Raw genomic sequence first — 24,096 nt, 5'->3', positions numbered from 1 at the left:
GTTAGAGTAAGACATTCAAATGGGGAAAAACAAGCAGAAGAGAAAAACACAAGCTGAAGTGCCAAACAAAGGCTAAACACAGGTAATGTTTCACTTCCTTAGTCTCAAACACTTCCTCAACGTGTGCTGAGTTAGTCCAATTTGACACCCTGATACACGTTCAGTTTCTCTTTGACCTCCCCATTTTAAAATATAAAAAGTATCTTCTCCTCTTATAGGCCCTGATCAGGCAGAGCACGTTTTGAAGGTGGGAAACACGAGGCACCGCTTTGCCTTTTTGTTGCCCGATCAGACAACGTTTTTGCAGTTTGCTGCATCTTTTTATTTTATAGGTTTCTAGGCAGCCACCAAATGAGTGCTAACGTTACCTTGTTACAAACCATGAACTGTACGCTATCCAAAAAGTTAATAGTACAGTTTAAATTAATGAAAACAACCTAACCCAAAATCTCAAGTACCGCACTAATTTGCCTCCTGCCATTTTCTGTTCAGATCCCGGCAACTACGGTTGGTAAACTCGTACACAGTAGCTCCGGGTATCCAGCAACATCCTCCAGGCCCACTTTTTTCTGTTCAGATCATGGTAACTGCAGTTGGTAAAGTCATATAGCACCGGGTATCCAGCAAAAGTCACCACAATGAGAAAAAACACTAATGACGTCGGGTACTTTTCCGCACTGAGTTGAATTTTTTCCAACTTGAGGTGTTTAGGGCATTCCTGTTAAAACAGCGCACTGGGGGTGCCTGGGTTAGCTCAGTTGGTAGAGCGGGCGTCCATGTATCAAGGCTTGGTCCTGACCGCGGCGGCCCGGGTTCGAATCCGGCCTATGGCCCTTTCCGCATCCACTCTCTCTCTCCCCCCTTTCCAAGACTCTATCCACTGTCCTCTCAATAAAATGGAAAATGCCCCCAAAAAAATAACTTAAAAAAAAAAAAAAACAGCGCACTGAACGGAAATATGTGAGGCGCTCAGCAACGCAAAAGCAGCTCTCAAAACGCTTCACTGTCATTTAAAATAATTACAAAAAGCCACCCCATGTTGCTAAAACACACTCTGTCTGATCGGGGCCTGATAAAGTATAAAGTTTTGACTCCCTTGCACATTTTAAAGCCAATTTAAATTTGTTGTCACGATGCCAACACCGCAGATGCATGTCTGTATGAATGCCAGTTTGTCTGTCCCTACCATGATCCTCCTCCTGCTACCCAACTACCCAAACCCCCCCCCCAAGCCCCGATGTGATGGCAACATGGGCCAAGAAAACAGAAAGGAAATCAGACAGTCAGAAAGTTAAAGAAAGAGAGGAAATGAGAGCATTATTTAAATATTAATGAAGCTGAGAGATGAACTGTTGGCCTGATTGTCTTCTGCAGCAAATGGTTTTGGCTGACTGGAAAACCAACATATACACCCGTGGGTGCAAATCCACACAAACGCACACATACACACAACACACTCCCCACAGAGCTGGCTTGAGTCCACCAACTGTCCATCTTAACGTCTCCAAGTCAGACTGTTTAAGGTTGTTTCATCTCATCAGCCAGCCAGACAGTATAATCGCCAGACATGCTTCAAGTTTGATCAATTCAAAGTGCATTTTAACAGGATTAACAAGGCAATTTACAAACAGTTTTCCAGAAAAGTACATTATTATGGCATTGTAGGCCTGACAGAAGGAAATGTCTCGGAGAAGGTGCCCAGTGCAGAACCCCAGGAACACCATATATCTCACAAACCCTTGTTCATACCGGGTTTCTGTGCTAATAAACTAATCTGTGACAAGTTTATACTAGAGCTGATCAGCAGAAAGATACAAGAAAGTTTCCAAAACACTGAATATACCATGCAGTATGGTGTCAATTATGAAAAAATGAAAAGAAAATATAAACCTGCCTTGCTTTCCTCTCCTAATACCAATTCCGATACCTCAACTCTGGTTTTCAGAGTTGGGTATTTACTGTAGAGATCTATCTTAAACCACAGCAAAAAGTGGATCCTCCATCATGAATATTGATATTGTGTGAAAGGGGCAATAGAAAAATGTCTATGAGGAAAGTGAAGTACATTCACTTCATGAATAAAATCATTCTGCTAGAAGCAGACCAACAGGAAGTCCTGGTAAAGGCTAATAGTATCGATATCTGAATAAGGATGGAATATAATCAAACCATGCACCATGCATGTGTGTTTCTAGCTATCAATAGGATAAATAATGATTGGCACAATTACTGATGATTAAAGCTCTGCTCGTGGAGAGACAACCTATTTCCAGGCCAGCTTGTGGTCTAAATGGGTCAAACATGATAATGTATTAGTAGTTTCCATGGTTAAAGGTTTCTTTAAATCATAATTATTTGATGTGAATGATATTTATGATAAATGATACATTTATTGTCCAAATTAATAATTTGAATTTTGCCATATAGCTCTTCTGGGTGGGTATGTGTGTGTCTCCATGTGTTAAAGTGTTAAAAAGACAAAGTTCAACTGGAGCTGTTTCATAGTGTGTGATGACCGATTGTAGGATTTTAATTAGTCTCCTGTACATTGATCAATAATATTAAGCTTACTGTTTGTGCAAAGTACATATACTACGTATGAACAAACACATTATGCACGCTAATAAACTCATAGCATGCATTGTGTGCATCAGTGAACAAAAAAAGCGACGGTACTGTAAATGGATGCTTGCTGTGATCATGTGTGTGCATGCTTGAAAGGGAATATTTATGTTTAACACTGATGAAAAAGATATTTAGAAAAGCAGGCACATCCAGATGATAGATACTAGGTGGACAGAAGAACATGTAAAAGATTGAAAAAAAAATAGAGTCCGCACACTAGATAATGCTCCCATGAACATTTAATTAATTACCACCAAGTGATGTTTCGAGCATCAAGCTCTTCTTCAGACAAGGAATATTGTTTCAATTGTTTCCGTCTTTAACACTGATGAGGGGTGCGTGATGTGTGTTTTATCAAGAGTATATGTTATTTATGTCCCAGAACAAACATTAATATCACACAAGGCAACAGTGTTTCCCTCTTCTCTCTCCATTACCAGCTAACCTTTTAAACAAACCCTGGTCTCTGTAAGGCTGTTTCTGCAATAGCTACAAGATGGGAAAAACACATTAGGAATTACACTTCCAGCTACATAGAAACTGCTGATGGGAATCCATACTTCCTGCTTACTTTTCATTTTCTTTGGCATAAAGCTGTGAGTGGGCTCGAAAAACAACATGTAGGGGAGACATTAGGGTAATGGAGAACAAAAAGTGGTGGTGGGGAGTCGGGGTTGGTGGTCTAAAGGTAAACTTGCAAAGGGGCGGTATACCGGTTCATCCCGTTCATATCTACTGTGATACACATTTTTGGTCATACCACCCAGCACTACTGCTGACACCACAGACACAAAAATAGTTTCCCTACATTTTGTTTCACCTGCTATCATTTTTTCTCTGAGGTTGGAGTGGGGTCATGTTGAGGGTCCAGCTACTGAACAATGTTTACTTGAAAATATTCTTTTTTTTATTATTGTAATGAATGGCTTTATTTGGAAGGAGAAACACACCTACTTTTAAACATTATGAAAGATTTGGATATCAACAGGTTGTTGGATATGTGCAAATATCACAATGCTGACCTTTACAAGAAGGTGGTTGAAGGAATGAAAGAAGGAGGCTGTGTTTGCACGGTTGAACAAGTATGCCACCGGTTACATTAATCGGAGTATGCACAGCTGCATGTAAACAGGAATATTAGTGAAATATTCATTTTCGTTAGCCATTTAAACAGCTTAGTAGGAATATTGTCTTTTTTGGAAAAAAGTGAATATTCTGTGCATGTAAACGTCACTGTCAAAGTTAAGTGGTACCTTTGACCATGCTGCCTTGTGGAATAAAGCACTTGCACTGTGCCTTCATCACAGGCCCTGTTCTTGTATTTTACCCCCAAAGCAAACGCATTTCTGATTCTCTCACTCGATTTCAATAAACATCTAACGTTGGTTTGTTGGGAGAAAAAAGAAATCACAGCACTTAACGTAGTACCTCTGACAGACCTAAGCTATCAGTTTCCCTGTGCTTCCAGTCTTTACGCTAAGCTGAGTTTAGCGAAACATGTCCCAGACGAGTCACCTCTGTTCTAGACACATAGAGATGAAATACAGAGATATCAACCCTCTCATCGAACAAAGATTAAGATAACGGTAAGGGTGCCACTTCAAGCTGGGGCCGATGTTAGTGTCACAGTTGTTTGTTATATTACTGATATATACTGCAGCATCTTAATATAGAGATACCAAGTATATAGACATACACACTTCCTCCACAGTTGGTACATAACTATCACCTCAAACATTCAGAAAGTTGACTCGTCTCTCTCTCAAATGCCTCACTTGGGTCGATTTCAGCCATGGATTTTCTAAACTGTATTTTTGACCTCTGTCTTCAGCAGACCTCAGAAATCTTCTCTGTTTTCTTTGTGGTTATAAACCTAAAGCCAGGCAGTCGGGAGTCTGGCTACAGTAAAACACTCATCTGGGATTAGGAGCCATTTATTCATCTCAGTTCAGTAATACTATGAGAGCCTCGCTTCAGAATCCAATGAATATTTCACACTTTCATTTCATATGCAATCTCTGGTGCTCAGAAGTGTGTATTGCTGGGTATCATTCTGTTTGCTTTACTTCTGTGTGTGTGTGTGTGTGTGTGTGTGTGTGTGTGTGTGTGTGTGTGTATGTGTTTCACAATATGTGTGTTTTGGGGAATTAGTGTGTGGCACTTTATTTGATCCCAGTATTGAATTGTGTATTTTTGTAGTATGTATGTGCTTTTATATTTGGTTTCTGTGCTGCAAAAGTGTGTAGTTTCACTGCTTTCAAAGGACATTAACAAAAAGCATTACTGAGTGAATATGAGGAGGGAAAGTTCAGGTAACAGTAGGGACAAAAATACAAAAGTTGTCAATAAATATAGTATGCACAACCCCCTTAAACACAAAAAATACACAACAGTAATTATAACTCTCGATACAGAAACCTGCTAAACCAGCTTTAACTCTCGACCTACTATTCAAACCTTCCAATATTTTCATTTTACTTCTAGCCAGGATATTCTTCTCTTTTTTAACTCAATGCTTCCTCAACTAATTTTCAGAGTGAACTGAACTTTTAGCAGTGGAGCTCCTTTCACTGGTGGTGACTGAGAACACATTGGATAACTCAGCTGGGACTCACAGTTTTGTCATTAAAAGCCTATTAAAAGGCAGCGAAAGTAACAGAAACAATCATAATCTGACGACTGGAAACCAGTTAGAAACAGACTACTGGTAAGTAGCGGTGAACTGGGATGCTTTGACTTACTGACATACATATTGAAGTGCATGTAAAGAGTGATGCATTCACTTACTGACGTACGTACTGAAGCGCATTTGAACGGCAATGCGTCCATTTACATTTGATTGTGATTCTAAACCTTTTTTGCCCCGGTCGCATCGCGAGGGCCAAATAGTTTTTATAGACTGATGTGATATAAAAATAATCTCCTCAACAACTTAAAATTAGCTCTGTCGTTTCCTAGTTTATTAAACTGATTTTTTTCCCTTTGTGCATAAGAGATGAAGATTGAGAGAATTTATATTTATTACAGTGATCTTAAAAACGTGCATCTTGTAAAGTTACCGCCTTCTCTCTCTGCGCGGTTTACCTTCTGCTGCTGCAGCCTCTATGTTAATCTTCCATCAATCAATTCAGACCTGCCATCTAAAAGGTGATATGAAAATGTTACCAGGTCCAACCTAGCGACATTGCCGTTGTGACTTTTGCGTAAAAGTGACCAGGGTGCTTATTCAGATGAATTGCCATCACATTAAGGTACTGTAAAAGGGTGCATGTTCAAAAGGGGCAATACATATCTTTGGCTGGCACCAACTGTAGCTACCTCGCTGAACACTTCATCTCCAACATAACAGCATAAACCACCACCTCCTGGAAGCAGGGGCATCTGGCTTTGAGCCACATGTGGCCAAACTGCCCTGGAAACCCTTTAAAAAGTACATTTATCCAAAATCATTCCCTTGCTCTCTCATTCACTACATAATAGACACTCAATAGTTGCCTCTATAGTGAACGGTAAACGGACACTAAATCACCATCATTTTGCATCATCACTGACAGGTGTATTGTTATGTCGCTCGACTGTTCACTCACATGTATAAATTACAGAGCATTGCATTGTGGGATTGTTAGCAGAGAGTAGTGTGCATGCCGCGGACAATGCTTCTTCCGTTCCATTGTGTATTTTTGAAGTGGCACAGGGCGAGTGACAACAAGCCAAGAGCCGGACCAGTGCACCGCTCTCTGACTCTCTACAACACCATGGCAACAGGCTCTCATAATAGTAATCCCCTAGGTCAGTTGCTGGTCTCCTGACTCTGTTATTGCTCCTGTCACAGAGTCATATGGCCCCTGGGCTGCAGCTTAGTGTGTCGTGTAACCCCCCACCACCACCACCACCTTGAGACGTTAGAGCTCATCAGGAAAACTCACCCAGCAGAAAGACCAATCTAGGCTACAAATAATTCTTAAAAATGTCATGTGGGAATATCATTTCTTATCTTTACTGTAAAGATAGTTCTCATTAGTCGCATTTCTACAGCAGGTTAGGGATGCACCGATCCGACTTTTTCACTCCCGATACAATACCTGGGCTTTGGGTATCGGCCAATACTGAGTACCCGATACCTGACCACTTTATAACACAGAATTATAGACAATTTCATTTAGCTATACTCGCGTGAACAACATTGTCTTGGTCACAAGATCTAAAAACCAAGATCTGAACCATAAGAATGAATATTTTGACACGAACAGAGGCTTGACTCCTGTTTAGAGAACGAGAGAGAGATCACTTTAGTTCTTCCCAAAGGTTCTTACAGCCCCGAGAGAAAACTGCCAACCAATGCAACTTTGTTCTTAATTAGTTCAGAGAATGTGCAGTATTTATGCATCCTTAAAGGCATACAGTACGAGCCGAGGACAGGGAAATATACTGTGCATTACATTTTCTAGCCAGTAGGTTCTTCCGAGTTTTTTTTAAAGCTGTGACCTAAATGAAAAATTCAGATCAGCATAGGACACGGGCTCATTAAAGCATGTTGATACTGTTTTAATGTGCGCAGCCACCGAGAGAAGGTTGCAGATTTTATTTAAGGTCCTAAGTCATGGTTCAAAAAGCCCTTAATCTAAACCATTTATCACATTCCAATAATGCTGGAGTCTACGTGACAATATAAAAAAAAAAAAACTAGACTTTCCAAAGGCGAAAATGAAAAATGACACATTCCTCAGGGGAAAAATAAGAAAAACGGAATATATGGATTGAGTTTGCAAAGTCTCCAAAAGTGAATTGCTAATGACACTGCCGAACGCTGAAGGCAAGTTAAAACCTTTTCCCTTTGAATTTTGCTTGTGAGGCAATATTCTATCCAAGGGAGTGGCTTATAGGCCACTGCAGCTCAATACTCCACAATGTGAACACACACACACACACACACACATCAGGCAGAGATACCTGCTCAAACAGTAGTACAAGCACATACACCACACAGCGTTATGTAACTAATTAATAGGTATTAATCAAAAGGATTATATGCATTATATGAGAGGTATCAAAGGGATTGAGGGATAAAGATGGTTGAATTAAATACAGTGATTGTGTAGCTCTTTGTAGAGAACAAGAGCTGTCCGGCACTTGTTTCTCCTCTTTGTGGGCTGGTTGGCTGGACATTGGGTTAGTCACATGCAGGCCATTCAGGAAACAAGCCATTTTAATTAAAGGCTATTTAAGTCTAACCTCACACGTGTTAGTTTCACTTCACTGGTATTAACTAAGAAGATAAATGTTGCACGGCTGTTTGTGGTCAGCTTAAAGTCACATAAAACCACTGAATTCCTTGTTCACAATGAAGTATCTCACCAATCTCTGCATTTACTTTGCTCCTGCTTTTAATCCGATAAACACAAAACATGACATTGCATGGAGAGGTTCTTACCTTGTCCTTGTCTTCTACCAGATCACTGAGTATATCATCGGGGTCCAGAATCCCCCCGTCACAGTATTCAACATGGTGAGTCCGAACCAGGAAATCTCCTTCCTATAACACAGGACACAACAAATCATCAACTCAATGTGTGAATAACGCTGATACCTGCTGACCACTCTCTCTATTTTACTGATAGTATATGCACAGAGTTTCTGACTACGTCTTTAATGTTGGCTGCAGGTGTCAGTCCCACACCAATCACCATTGAATTAAATGAAGTCATAAGTACAATGGATTCATTGAGTCATTGTAAATGAATAAAAAGCTAATCAAGTGTGTAACATTTTGTCCATCAGGAATAAGGACATTATTCAGACTAGCGCAAAACTCCCTGCAGAAATTTGACTGTCTTTTCACTTTTAATATTCCATCTTGTACTTTAACCCTTTAAACTCTGCAATAGAAATGGTCCGCGGGTGCCTACACTGGTATTTTTTCTTATTGTGATGTCATTTCTTGGAGTATCTTCAAATGCTTTATAATCCTAAATTCTGTACAACCTAAGCTAAAAGGTAATGTCAGTCAAAAAGTATTGAAATTGTGTCATAAATAAAAAAAAAATTAAAAAAATCTGACATGTTTTTTCATAAAATGTTACTAAATAAACACACAAAACAAAATTGATCTAAAAAAATTCTAAATATAGAAACATGAACAAAATATTTCTTAACACTCCATAAGTTATTTAAATTTTTATGAGCAGATCGAGTTCAAAGCTGTTTCGATAGTTTTGCAGTCCGCACATAACTTAAGTTAATGACGTCATCATGAGCGTATAATGGGATGATGCAAAAGACAGAAGCCTTAGCTTCCTGCTGCAAAAACAATAAATGCTCTAGCTATTATGTTTTTTATTCTACAATTTAAACATGACCATGCAAACAGTGATCTCCCACAGCTGCCCGCGGGGCAATACTCTGGTGCCACAGCGCACTGTCATTGTGTTTTGTACCGCACGTAATGTAAGGCAATGAAGTCATCACAAGCGTGCAACGTGATGATGCAAAAGACAGAAGCCTTAGCTTTCCACTGCAAAAAGAATAAATGCTCTCGCTATTATGGTTTTTATTTTAGATTGATTTAAACAGAATCATGCAAACAACGATCTCCGACAACAACGAGGTCCAACATCTTACTTTCTCAATGTGATGTATTTCCTATGAAAACAGCATACTGGCCGAGGGTCTAACACAGGGAGGGATAATCAAAAACACAAAATGGAGAAAGGCAAGTTTCATCTCATTGCCGGTGCAGAATGGCAGGAGTAATTTTAATGTTTACCCCTATGGATACAAGACAAAGAACAGAAACTCATAAGCAAACAATAAAATAAATAAATTTATATTTGATGAATAACTGGATGAAACCAATGCTCAGAGCGAAAGGCCTCCACTACCGGTCACCACCTCCTTCCCTCTGCTTCTCATTTCTCTACCTCTCTCTGTTCAACTCTTGCTTCCATTTCTGCCCTCTTCTTTGTTTCTTTCCTTCTCACATCCTCCACGTCTTTCCCTAGGTGCCTTGTGCAGATTACAGCTCCAGCCCTGGCCCTTTCTCTCTCCCCTCCTCACTCCCTTTCTCCGCCGTGTTGGGTCCGTGATTAATGACATCGACACTGCACCGGACAGCTGACTACATAGAGCTGGTTGTTCAACAACATATTGAGACAACACACACTATACGCGCGCACAAGCACATAGAAAACCACAAACAGCCTAAAGGAAAGGTATGACTCAAAGCGTTACAGGGTGCAGCTCCATTAAATCACTCTTTCAGGGTCAGGTGCTTGTCAATGCTTTTCAAAAACTCTCATCAGGGAGAGGGTACGATGGAGCAAGGCGCTATGTGTCCCTGGATATCACCGCAAGTCTCAATGTCAATACCAGTTCCTTCACTAAACTCGGCTCCGCATCAAAACCCTTAACAATAAATTAATGACTTGCACTTTTTAAATAACTTGATAGTGTGGATTAGTTTCTTTGTACAGTTATAAATGAGATCTGGTTAGAGATATGACTTCCTTTCTGATCTGTTTTAAAGAAGCGCTGCAACTAACGATTATTTTCATTGTCAATCAATCTGTCGATTATTTTTTTTCTTCCATTTTGGTCTATAAAATGTCAGAAAGATCAGAAGAAAATGTTGATCAGTGTTTCCCAAAGCCCAAGATGACGTCCTCAAATGTCTTGTTTTGTCCAAAACTCAAAGATATTCAGTTTACTGTCATAGAGGAGTAAAGAAACCAGAAAATATTCACATTGAAGAAGCTGGAATCAGAGAATTTTGACTTTTTAAATTACTCAAACTGATTAATCGATTGCCAAAATAGTTGGTGATTAATATAATAGTTGACAACTAATCGATTAATCGTTACAGCTCTATTTCAAATACACATCAACAAACCAGCAGAGGAAATACCATTCATTTTTAATAACCAGGTTCTAAAGTTTGAGGGTGCTTTTGGTGTCTTAAATGAGTTTTGGACATATAACTTAACTGTGTTCATTAAGATTAGAAGGTACCGTAATATTTTAAAATAACAACCCCTTTCACTGGCGAATGCTTTAAATTAAAAGACTTTTTTTTTTGGTTCTGCTTTGTAAATATGTCATATCAATCTCAGTTCTCAATGTTTCCTAATGGGTTGTAAATAACAGAAACAGCATGTAAAACAAATAACAATTTTAAAATGCACTTAGGCTATACTTGATTGATGACACGCCTATTCTATGGTAAAAACCCTGCTATTTACCAGACTTCAGTTATACCGTACTTCATTGATAAGTGGACCGAGACATGGTCCACTTGTTTATGTGTTACATGAGAAAAACATACAATGTTTGATCTTGAGTCTTCACTGGAAGCTAATGCCAGCTGATAAATAATGCAACTTACAAGCAACTTACAAACATGGTTGTGTTTGCTTCCTTAAGATTGAGCATTTATCCCAAGTTAAATATAGCCAGAGTCCATAAAAAAAACAACTATTCTATTATGTCTCCAAAAAAAATGATTTTTTAACCATCACTGTTATGCAAGACTCTGACATTGTGGCTGTTTATACTGTTCATTTGTCTCTCCCTCCTCTCTGCTAGGATTCATTGTATGACTCCATTGTTGACTTGGCTGACACCCAGGCCAGATGTATGAGAGAGAGATTTTCAAATATTGTGTTTACATTGTTTTATTTTCTCTTCTGCACAGTGTTTATCTTCCTTGAGCAATATCAATCAGGGTTTTGGGGGCATATTAACTCTGGGACAACACACGTGAATGTCTTTATGATTACTGTGGGATATTTCAGTGCCAAAGTGTCATGTAAAAATTATTTTGTATCTTTTCTGCCCTCAGCTTTGCACATAACATCTCACAAAGACTAGTGTTTTTATTACAGCTTGGGCTTCAGAATGAGTCTCAATAGTGTTTGTTTTTGTCTATACTGGTTTAATGGCAAGTCCTCAATCCGTCACCCCCCCACACAAACAGTGAGTCACAGCACAGGCAACAAAAAGACATGATAACCTCCACTATGTTTTACATTCTTAATAGATAACAAGACTACAGAGAAGCATTAAGAGTAACGTTTTCATTTGCTCGCTTACAGTCAAATATGACTTCCCAGATAAAATTCCATTAAGTGAACTCACAAGCAAGAACATTGTCTTCTATATCAACAAAGCCCACTCTGGTCATCACAACCACATCACAGGCCTATAAGGTTCCCTGTGGGCAGTATAGTTCACACAGCAGACTATACATTCTTCTCATTTCAGTTCATATTGTGCCTTAGAGGTGCGTGGTCCCAAAATAATTAGCAATTCATCATATTACAACAAACCAGTTGACACACCGTAAACATGGAGCTTTTGGGGGACCTTGGGGATCAGGGGCCTCAGGGCAGTCTGCCAGCTTAGCGTGGTTAGTAATCTCGCACTAGTGCAGTATATAATGATTTATTTATAGGATATCTTCAACTTTTTTTCTTATTTTCTTCTATGTTTGCAATGCTACTGCATTAGTGCTGAATTATTAGTCAATTGACAGAAATCATGTTAGTCGTTTATCAAGCAAAAACTCAATCATTTGCTGGAAATGTGATGTCGTACAATCACAAAAGCTAAGGTGTTTGCTTTTCTCCATTACATGTCATTATAAGCCATTTTTAGACAAGAAATACGTAATAGTGCTGCCTACATTTATCTGTTAAAGTGATGCAATTTTGTCACTCAGAAATAGGTGCTTTTAATGTTCAGCTTTTTTTAGACATGGCAACACATTTACGGTAAGAGCTGTGTGCTTGCGGGGAGCAGAGAGAAATAGACAGTAGGGCGGCCTAATCGGTCGTTGTGGTCTTAGGCGACTAAGAGTTCTTTAGTCGATTAGTCGTTTTTTATGCTTTTTTTTATGTTGAATGACTTATGAGCACTTATGAGTGATTTAAAGTGGTGCTTTTGTGTTATTTCTTTGCTCGAGGACAGCCTCAATAGACAGACACTTTAAGTGTAATGGAGATTTTCTGTTTATTACCATTTTCTAAATAAATGTAAATCAATTATAACGTAATATTACTTTAAAAAAAAAAAACACAATTAATTAATTAAAAAGAATATAACACATTAATCAATTAGCATTAGTTGCAACACTACATCATGTTACTGTACCATTAGATTTTGTGATGTTTTATCCATTTAGTTTCCAGCATACCGGTGCGTCCCAGTGGGTGCACAATGTAGTGGAAACACATTTCCTCTTTGTATTTAAAACTGACCGCTGCAGAGGTTGAGCCAGGACAATCAAATTATATATGTTTTAATTACAGAAGGAAAAAAATAAGTATATGTGGCGATAGGCTTTTTGCAGAACACCAACATCCATCAGCCTCATGTCTTTGGTGACCTGCTGTTGTTTTTAGGTCAACAACCCCCTTTCATCTCTCGTTACAGTAGGCAAGCCACACGGCTAAGACGACAAGAGATGGAGGGGTAGAGAGATAAGAGCTGTGAGCACACTGATCTAATCTGATATTCAGGGGGAGTGCATCGATAATGTCTTACATATTTATTGTGAACTGCAGAAACTCTGTGGCTCCAAGTCTGGCAGTTTAGAAACCTTGAGGGACACTCCGATATTGTAGGAACTGGAGATAAGAGTTGTAAACACACTGATCTAATCTGAGAATCAGGGGGATTAGCACTTAATACAGTGTTTGCCTGATACTATTACAGATAATCTTGGGCAATTTTAGGTATTTAACTCTCAGGACATGATCTAGAAATTATTATTAGGTTGCAGTAAAATCCCACCAGAGTTAAAACACTATGGATGTTTTTCAGTGCTGTCAGGTGTGTGTTTAACCCCCCCCCCCCCCCCCGCCCCCCCCGTTCTTTATCTCTGAACAGTAAGCCTTTCTATTCTGTCGGTTGACACAAGAGTTTGGTATGTATGCTGTTCGAAACTGGAGGCCGTGCAAAGAAGTGGACTTGGGTACAAAACAGTTAAGCGAAACTCTGGAGCTCATGCTGTCTACACAAAATGTGGAAGGTATCAACCAAAACACCTGCAGATGAATACTGCAATAGGTTGAGTCTGTGGAAGTTCAAAAAAGTAATATTTCCAACATCAAGGTCCCATAAAACAAAACTGTGAAGTCTGGAATAGCACAATTTTGTCAAGCAGGTCAGTTATAAGAGTTGGGTCGATTTCCAGTTTTGCCAGCCTGGTCCGGTGAACAAGCTTACACCAGTTTGAATTTATGCACACCAGCTGAACCGGTATTTGTCATTATGTCACATTCTGGCAAATTAAAAAGTAGCCTAGCTGTGCCGATAAATCCAACTTGTATTGCATTAGTAATAAGCAATATGACAATGTGACTAACATCATATTATGTTTGTTTATAACGGGACAAATAGAGCCACGAGTGTCTGACAGGATGTGCGCAATTTACTGCCGAGCCGAGGCGGGCAGCATGAAGGAGATCTACTTTCAGTTGACGTGGGAATGGGGGCACGTTGTGTTTGTTTGCTAGAAAGTTCATGTGTTTTTTGGGATGACGAGACAAGACATGTTTCCAGATTTGAGGACTCATTCCTGCAGCACTCTATTATGTGGGAAAATAACAAAATGTGAGTTAAATTGCCCCTTCTTGTGACCCATCTTGTGACCCCCGCAGTAACAAAGCTTGTCTTCTGTGAAAAGCAAAACAAGACAATTGCTGGTGGAAATGCCATGGTAACCATTACTCACCATGTTAACATTTCAGCATCCCACATTTAAGCTGTGCACAATGGGGATTCTTCACTCATCTAATTAGGCAAAGTTAGGTTCATCTTGACGGTTCAAAATAAGAATTCATTAGCATCTTAACAACTAGTCAGAATTCATTCATTTGGATGTTGTTCACTTTTTTTAAACACAGTCTGGTGAGCAGTCATGCTTTGATAATTAATATGGCATGTAAAACAGTACAATTAACCAACCAGGATGATCTGTATACAAGGGCATTCATTCTAATGTAGTAATGATCAAGCTGAAGCATGTGTGCCGTTACACCAATAGCTATAGAGTAGTAATAGAATAGAATAGAATAGGTGTCAGGCTGGATCAACACATTCCTGCGGTTTGTCTGCAGAGAAAGCGGCACGCGTCTCCTCCCTGCCCCTCCCTCCCTCTCACAAATAATTGCCTGTGCTCTGGCGTGGGTCCAGGATGTTTTACGATTTTATCAGCTTGTTTGGCCACGCCTCATCAGCATTCCTACCCTGGCTAATGAAACTATACAGCACACACACACCCACATGGGCAGGAACTCTGTCATACACATACCACCTTACAATCTATACTGTATGTGCAAGTGTAAGCATACACATGCGACACTCACCACCATCAGCTTACAAAAGGTTTCAGTTTGTTTCTATACTTGTGGCCATATTTGGACAACACACATGATACAGTCAGCAACAACAGATGCAATCTAATACGCATAAATGTATAAAACATGTATTGCATATATGTTTTAGAGAGGCAACTGTGATCCAGTTTGATATTTCACAGAATACAGTCGATAAAACCTGAAACCACATAAACAGGCACCCATAAACACACCGCTACACACTTGTGTGTTTGTCCAAGGGGTAATTAAGAAGTCTGTCAACAAGCTGATAACTTCCTGACAACTCCCCTCGAACAACAACCTCTGCCTTCCTCCCTCCCTCCCTCCTCGTTCTCCGGCCACACTACCTCTTCGCCCCGTTGTGCCGGCTATCTCCCGTTTTACATTAATCATCTTTGTTCTGATTTCTTCTAAAGGTTTATTCATTTCCTCTCTGCTAACCTTGTGTGTTATTGTTTCATTTTTTATTTAATACAACTTTCATTCTCCCTTCTCCCCTATATACCACTATTTCTGCGTTGCCTCCGTGTTCATCCATCAAGGGTGATAGCTCCATATTACAGCTGTCAGTGAGCTGCTTTTTGCTTCTTGGTTTTAGAAGAAATGATTACAGATCATGGTGCACTTAGTAGTGAATGACAATTAACCCAATGATGACACACTTGCTGAGTGACAGGCTAGAGACTGACTGATCTGTGAAGACACTTCTCACTTCAACAGTTCACCTCCGACCTTCAGCTTGACATACTGTATATTTAACACAGGTGTCCCAAACCCCTCGGAGTGGTTGCATTGTAGCCAAAAATCAAGGATTACTTCAGTCAACTGGCTTTGGTTATATTATACCCACTCAAATTCCATTTCTTTCAACAGTTTATTACATTGTGCTCTGTCTTTGCCAGCTGTCTTATATGTTATGAATGCATATTGTCCAGGTACCAAGTTGTGGTAACGAGGCATGCGTTTTAAAATATTTACCAGGCAGCCAGAATGTATTTTCATGAAAGAATGGAGAGCTGGCAGCGGCATGTCATAACTTCATAACCATCACTGTCACTGTCAATATCACCAAAGACAAAAAGAAGAAAATGAATGAAGAGCAAATTAATTGTCACACATACCTTACATAACCTAAACTGGAAATTTAGCACATTGTTTTACAAATTGAAAACATATCTGAAAGGGACTATTATTGACCAACACTGGGAAATGACGGTCTCTGATTTATGATAATGTTTCTTGATTATATTTGTGTTTCTTTATTATACTTTATTTTTGACCAACATGGAGAGAGGACTGACAATTATGATCTGTTTTGCTTTGTTTATTTGCTTCTGATTTATGATGTTGTGGTTCTTTATTATATTGCTGCTATTTTGGGTAGATTTAGGGTAATGCTTTGTTAAGCTCAGGCTTCAGACTACACCCTTTTTTTGGTCAGAATGTTACATTTGATTTTGTTTTTATTTTTTGCTACAATGATTTAGTACTATTTATCCACTTTCGTAACTGTACAGTCAAATTGTTGTATTGTGAATAAATAACCAGAAAAAAAAATATTAAATTAAACTATTAAATGAGTGTGATCGAGGTCGGATGAAAAATTAAAAAAACAAAAACTATCAACCAATAATACTGTATGAAAATTCGGGTGCATTCCTTGTGTTTCAATCCATCTTGTGGCCTGTATTTTGAGCTTTATCTCAAATTGGTCATCTCCACTAAACTGTCTATACTGCTTATTATCAGTCAATATGTTTATGTTCAAAACCAAAGCCACTAAGCCAAACTCAAGGTTGTATACAGTATTTAGTGAAGCAAGACTTAGGTTTTCAAAGAAAAGAGCTTTACATGAGCTGAGAGTCTACAGAAAACTTCCGAGGAGACTTTTCATTGTGGTAGTATGACATAAAGTAAATACAAACACATCAGCACTCTTTTATTTCACTTTCTAACTTCATATGTCTCCTCTACAGTACCTCCCTTCGGTCCCATACTGGGTAACACAAAGGGCCATACAAATTCTTATAACTAGGCTGCGATCAATGTGAATCTAAAAGAAAAAAAAAAAGATCAATGCAACTAAAACACAAAATAAATCCTCTCTGAAACTCAACTTAAGACTAAACCTCAAGAATCCCGTAGCTTTAATGCCTATTCTAAGTGTTAGCTCCTCTTAAGCAGCGCTGTGGGAACTCCCAACAAAGCAGCTGATAGCTGCCAGTGTCAGTTTGCTACAGTGTGCAGCGCGCAGGAGCACACGAGATTAAAAAAAGTGTTTTTAATACAAGCAGCATACTTTCTGAGTAGGATGAAGCAGATAGGGAGGAGAGGGAGGGAGGGAGAGAGTCAGACAGAAAGCAAGCTGTCTCTGTGACAATTTAAAAACATGATTTGCCTAGCACTGGGAGGGAGGATTAGGGACTGGACTGCTCTACACACACATATATCCTGGCTTTCTAATCCTGGAACACATTAACAGCCATAATTACACAGCTACAACAGATTAGTGTTGCAGGGAAATGACTGAGTGATGGGAAGAGAGTGAGAAAAATACACAGAGAAACAAATACAAAGGGAGTAGCGGGGATGAGATGAAGCAATTAAGGAGAATATGTATTCTCCATCCCAGAGAGGAGGAGCGAGGGAGAGGAGGAAGAAGTTGAGGAGGAGGCAGTCAAAGGAGGTGAAAGGGGAGTTAAGAAAAAAGTGAACACAAACAAAAAGGAGAATATTTAAAATGTCAAGCAGGGAGACAAGGAAGAGGCCAAAACTATCAAAAAACTGGCAAGAATGAGGGCGGAAGGAGGTGAAACAGAAAATACAAAGGGGAATGCAAACATAGTAAGAGGAGGAGAGAACGCAAAGTGCTGACAAAGGTGTGGGAGAGAGTAGGAAGGGAGAAAGAAAACAGAGGAAGAAGAGAAGATAAAGAAGAAGAGCCGTAGGAGGGCAGACCAACGCAGTGTGCATGTGTTTAACAAGGCGTTTCATTCACACATACAGGAAACAAAGTATTTAAACACTCCGAGAGCTAATCGATAGAGCAGGGAGATGCATCATTACACACACCGCTGCTGCAGGAAAACACACCTGGAGCACTCACTCTACCTCTTAGTGAACATTAATAACTCCTAAAATGCTGCTGCTCTCGTGTTAGAATGGAAATAAACTGCACTGCAACATGGTGTGCTTTATAAGCTTTTGTTTTTCATTTTTAAAACCAAACTGAAATTCATTCATTCATCCCCTACATTATTGTTATCAAGGGGGGGGCGTGAATTTTTATTCGTAATATCACTTCAAATCCAAAAGCAGTTAGTTGGGGGTCGACGTCAATACTTGTTAAGTGTTGCTTAGTCCCATCTGGTATTTGAGCTCTACCCACGTGACTCTACGTCTCTGTACTCTACGTCTCTGTACTCTGTGTCTCTGTACTCTGTGTCTCTGTACTCTGTGTCTCTGTACTCTGTGTCTCTGTACTCTGTGTCGTGACTCAAATCTCATCGTAACATACATAGTAATGAGGTTGCAGTCCGATCATTTGCATCACACAACACCACAACTGGACCCATGAAAGAAATCGACAACGGTTAGTTCAAAAGTTGTTTGTGAGTTTCCAGAGGCGGCAAGTCGCGTCGGGTGCCCCTGATTTGCATAATATAGCATAGACCTTAACTTTATGCAAATGAGGAGTGGCCTACATGACGGTCCGTCTCTCAGATCGCGCAGCCACGCTACCAGAATGCATTGCACTACAGCTTACATATGCAATGAATGGGAAGCATGGTAAGGATGGATCCTATGGACATGTACAATGATCCAGGTGATGAAATAAAGTGAACAAAAAATGACATCTAGTGGTTTCCACTTTTCGAGTGGATTAGTAACTGAACAGCAGGATTGCTCCTTAAAAATAAGTTAAGGGACTTAAATCATTAATGACTGATAGCTAACGCTGTGTAGGCTTGTTGAAAAAGGGGAAAGATTGTTTGTATCAACATTCGTAGTCTACGCAGTATGATGTGCGCCAGTCTGTAGTGCATTATGGGAAGTTAACAGCCCATCTCCTATCAATAGACCTTTTGCAGAGCGGATATTTTGACTTGTCATAGCATGAAAAACACAATTGAGAGAGACAGTATGCTCAATACCAGGACCCTGGAACCAGCTGACATAAATGCAATGCAGTTGTTTTTTTAAAGTTACACCTGTGCTACGATATACCACAATGTCTGCTGTGAAAAAGCAGGCCCTCAAATATCAATCAACAGCTGCCAGTGAAAACGCCCACCCCAGGTTGAAAGCTTTTGAATAATATGCTAAATAGCTGCAGTTTATATTTCCCTATACAAAAAAACTGAATTTAACAAATTAAAATTTAGAGTTTGAACACCTAAAATATAACTACCTGGACCTAAAGCAGTATACATTTGTCCTGCCTATATACCCAGCTGCCCATCCTGTTAGTTTAGAGACAAAAAACATTTCAAATGTACACTATTCATGTCTACTTCTAGGCGGAACAGAGTTATCTCATAAAGAAGAACAGCAGGTGAAGGAGGAAGTGTTCAAAGAGGAAGAAGAGTTCAAATGAAAGGGAAGCGAGGGTTCTGGCTATGTGGAAGGTGAAGAGGCGATGTACTTGTGAAGCAGAAAGGGGATGATAAATAAGATGAAGGTGGAAAACACAAGGAGCACTGAGTGGCTGACATACGGGCAGATGAAAGCAGATTAACAGGCAAAAAAAGTAGAGAGAGGGTGGAAAAAAATGAGTCCAATGAGTGCCGTCTCTGTGTCTGTCCCGCATAAACACAAACACACACACACACACAGCTTTCAACATCTCCCCCTCAATCACAACTGAGGCCATCTATCTATATGACTGGTGTGCTCTCTGAATAATGGAGCCAATATGAAGCGAGTCACTGAGAAGATTTGGTGGTTTGATGGGGGTCACGAGGTTCCTGCCCTGAGAGCAGCGCGGGGAATCAACAGCAGTCATAAAGGAATCACAAGAAGGGACTCATTTGCATTTCTACACTCACAACTAAAGTGGGAACGCCTCGTGCCCGCTCCTGTCTGCACCATCACAATTCACATCAGATATGCTTTTTAATTTTTTATACAGCAATTATGGAGAACTGGACCTCCATGGCTTTGTCTAATTTCCCAAGACTTTGAGATGTGAAAATCATATGGCCCTTTCATGATATAAAAATGACAGAGCATTCCATTATCCTTTTATGACTTCAGGGAAAAACCTCAAATGTTATGAAAGTGCTGTTTCATAAAAAGTTATCTGGCTTCTTTTCTTAGGCTTTCAGGAGTTCATAAAAATCTTAACACTTTATTACAAAACTATTTCTGACAATGAATAATGTAGCGAACCGATGGCTCGAAGGTCAAATAGACTCAAAATGAGTCATTTGTTCATTCTTTTGTTCTTGTTCTTGGACTATTTGGTATCTATGAAAATGAAACTTACTCTAAAACTACAATGATTGCTACTCAGACGGTTGAGCTGCATTTATATGAAAGAAACATCCACCATAACGGCCTTGTAAGGTGATGTATAAGGGGAGTACATTTTTGCCACAGTGTCAGTAAAGAGTTACTTTCAAATCATAGTACTTTTTTGAATAGAAAGCATCTAAAACTGCAATGTAAACATCCATAGCAAGTATTGTTTCGGTACCACAAATGTACCGGTATCAGTCACAAAACATCTCAAGAAATACCCGGTCCTGACTGGATACACCTGTCATCTCTTTCCAAACTGACTGCATTTATTAAAAAAAAAGTATCTTTTGGAAACAACAATATCTGGCATGCTGGTTTGTATTTTAAGGCTGCATATCCCTCAAAAACGTTGACCGATGTTTGTGCATTTAGTGAATAGCCTAATTGTTTGTTCAAAATAATGATAACAAACACCTTTGCCTGTATTTGGAGCAGCTATACCAAATCATACAGTTCTATATCACACATTGCCTGTTCTCTCAAGAGGCTAATTGTCAGTGTTAATAGTAGGGCTGACAAGAATACTTCAAAGCTTAAACCATTGCCATGGTAATCGACCTCCAAATCAGTATTCAAATTAGGGATGTCACGAGAACCGATACTTCGGTACCAAGTCGATGCCAAAATTTTAAAAAAGTGACGGTACTCTTACCGAAGGTACCGTACGATGCCTGTAACGGTCATTGGTAGGGATGTGACAGTGAGGAAAATTTTCCCACCGGTGAATAAACTTGTGACAACACCGGTGTTACCGATTACACCGGATCTTTTACAAGAAAGATTACGGTCAACATGTGCAGAGCGCTGACTCTGATGTTTACTGTCGGGTGGCGGTGTGTCTGGCCTCTCCGGCAGCGCTTTTGCTGCGGGGGTCTACCCGGCACCGCTGCTCCGTGCACACCGGCTGTGACGGCTCCATCCGCCTCGCAGCGATTACCTCATTAACGTCATGATTCCCTTATAGCATTGGGATTAAACGTGAAATATTGCTAAATAGGTGCGTTTGCTTTACACTTCGACAACAATTCTCATCGAGGCTTCGAAGCACATAAAAATAGTATTCGGGGACAGCCCTGGTTAATAAGTTGCATTTGAAACTCATGACCGGTACCTGTTCCAGGAGTTTTCTGTATCTCTGCGTGGCTTGCTGGATGAGGTCCCTCACAGTCCATCCCTCCTTGCAGGGCACCACCACACCTGTCTGCCCAAATGTCACCGTCACCTTCATTATAGCACTCCACTTAATCCAAGATGCAGGCCCCTCTGGATGTTGATGTGATGAACAATGATGATAGTAGGCTCCAAACTGCAGAAAGTCTTGATGAAAGAGGCAGTGGGTGTGAGCAAAACAAAAAAATGCAGGGCTGATATTGAGTCACTTCACATCACTCAAAGCAACTTCTCCAAAAAGTCACACAGCTTTGCAAAGTGGTCCAGAGTCAGTAGGGCTCTTTTTACAGCCACGTGATAATGATGGCTCTGTTATTACTGTCTCATGCTAAGGTCATGAGGGTCCTTTCTCATCTCCTCAAAGTAGTATCCAGCAAGTGTTGATACTATTCAGTTGGCCCATTTACTGAATAGTAAACTAAAGTGCCTTTTGTTAAATTATATAAAAGGCACTTTAGCTACCTCATATCTGAACATAATCAACATGATACATTTGACAAAAACAAGTTTTTACATGAGCTATGAGATCATATTTCAACATAATAATGTTGACATAGCAATTTGTGAATCAATATAAACTCAGTTTAAGTATCAGGAATTAGAATCTAAATCAAAAGGATATATAAAAATATATATGTGATGTACTGAGCAATGAAAGTTTAATTGTGAAGATGTGAAGCACAAACCAGTTTGAGAAGAAGAAGGCTGTGCATCAAAATCAACATGAACTCAATTACTGAATTAACATAAAGATTACATGTATTGACATAGTAATTGTGAATCAATATAAACTAAGTTTAAGTACCAGGAATTAGAATCTAAATCAAAACTATATATAAAAATATATATGTGAGAAGAAGAAGGCTGTGCATCAAAATCAACATGAACTGAATTACTGAATTAACATAAAGATTGCATATATAGTCACTTCATCACATCATCTCAGGCTGCAGACAAGTTACAAACACTGCAGACTTTTTCATGATGAAGAGCAGCTAAACTGGATATGTGTGTCATGTCATTTCTCTATTATAACTAACTTTAACTACTTCACTTTGACACACTTTGTCTAGCTGTTTGTGAGTTAGCTCCACTTGGCTAAAGATGATTAGCTTGTAACTAAGGTAACAAGAAGACAAGGATGCAAAGGAAGCTTTACATATATCCTCACGTCCTTCTCTACTACATTAGGACACATGTGTAACGTTGTTATAACAGATGTGTTAGCATGAGAGTGAGCTAAGCTGAGTGCTATATGCTAGTTAGTTAGCCACCTTAGCTGAACTTTGGAGGGAGGGATTCATCACTCCAGAAAGTTTTTCTTTCCTCTCACAACTTGTCCTTCCTTCGGTCAGTTTCCTCCACTTCATCACCGACTCACTCGGTACGGAGACGGAACCGTTCGTTTCATAGTCGGGGACAAAGCCGGAGGTGATGTTAAACTGGTTAAAAGAGAGAGAGCACAGTTGTAAAAGTTTGTAGATTGCTTCTTTCAGTCCGCTCTGCTCCTCCTGGTCCAGTTAGTTCCTGACCAGCTCCTCCAGCGCTGCTGCTGCTGCTGCTGCTGTCACTTTCTTAAAGGGGACGTACTGCATTTATTGTGGCGAGGAGAGAGGAGAGGAGGAGGTGAGGGAAGGAGTCGAAGTTGAAAAGCACCGAGAGTGCTTGACAACATAAACTCTCTAATTGAGCCCCCTTTGTATTTCCTGTTCCAATGTTTTGTTCATGCAGCAGCTGATAGGAAGTCATTTCATTTGATCCATTGTTAAAGGGACTGTTTGTAACTTCTTACACGTATAAATCTATCCGGGTCGGTGTTCCATGCACGCTCGCGTGTGGCTACGCTGTTCAGACGAGACTCCAACACAAACTACACGGAAGCACCAAAACCGCAAAAGTTATATCTAGTGAAGCCCGTCTTGCAAAACAGTGTTGGCCGCGGTCGGAGGACGCCTCTCTGCTCCTCTGCCTGCTTGCCTTCAGTCACACGCCGCGCTCGTACTCACTATTTCGCTCCACACGTGCATGCGCGCACACTATACACTTCAGAAGAGTTAGTAGCTCTGAGAATATCTAGTGAATGTACAGTGGACGTTTGTGCAGAAATAACTGCTGCAGCTCCTCCAGACCAACAGAGGTTTTCCGTGTCTTGTGAAGTGACGGGGCTCCGCAGCGGAGAAACGCTATCGACTCTGTGTCTCCCTCCGGCCGCGGTCGGGAGGCTGAAGCAGGAAAAGCCAACACTAAGATCAGCAGTGATTCATGGAGAGACCTTCGTCTAGTCAGCTAACATTACTGCCAAGCAGGTGAAATATAGAGTGATATTGTGGTTTTAGCCTCACTGTTTTGACGGATGCTCGCTCACATTCAGTTAGCGCGTGCACACGGGCGAGCTTGAGCAACA

General features: G+C 40.0%; 1 protein-coding gene across 5 annotated transcripts in view; it reads right to left on the bottom strand.

The window, feature by feature from the left end:
- The window catches only part of LOC141781716 (partitioning defective 3 homolog B-like), a 242,277-nt gene extending 219,029 nt beyond the window's left edge, over positions 1 to 23,248 (bottom strand). For 4 of the 5 annotated variants that reach the window (XM_074657502.1, XM_074657499.1, XM_074657504.1 and 1 more), the window contains exons 1-3: positions 22,967 to 23,247; positions 21,634 to 21,839; positions 8,057 to 8,158 (exon numbers count right to left, since the gene is read on the bottom strand). In XM_074657502.1, coding sequence (XP_074513603.1) covers positions 8,057 to 8,158; positions 21,634 to 21,750 — 219 coding nt within the window. In that variant the 5' untranslated portion in view covers positions 21,751 to 21,839; positions 22,967 to 23,247. Of the gene's footprint in view, positions 1 to 8,056; positions 8,159 to 21,633; positions 21,840 to 22,966 lie in introns of all 5 variants that reach the window. The other variant, XM_074657501.1, reaches the window with a different exon arrangement.
- Positions 23,249 to 24,096: the final 848 nt, after the last annotated feature.

This window comes from Sebastes fasciatus, chromosome 14 (assembly GCF_043250625.1).
Source record: "Sebastes fasciatus isolate fSebFas1 chromosome 14, fSebFas1.pri, whole genome shotgun sequence".
Classification (NCBI taxonomy): domain Eukaryota; kingdom Metazoa; phylum Chordata; class Actinopteri; order Perciformes; family Sebastidae; genus Sebastes; species Sebastes fasciatus.
The sequence above is the reverse complement of the archived record's forward strand: the minus strand, read 5'-3'. Positions and strand labels throughout refer to the sequence as shown.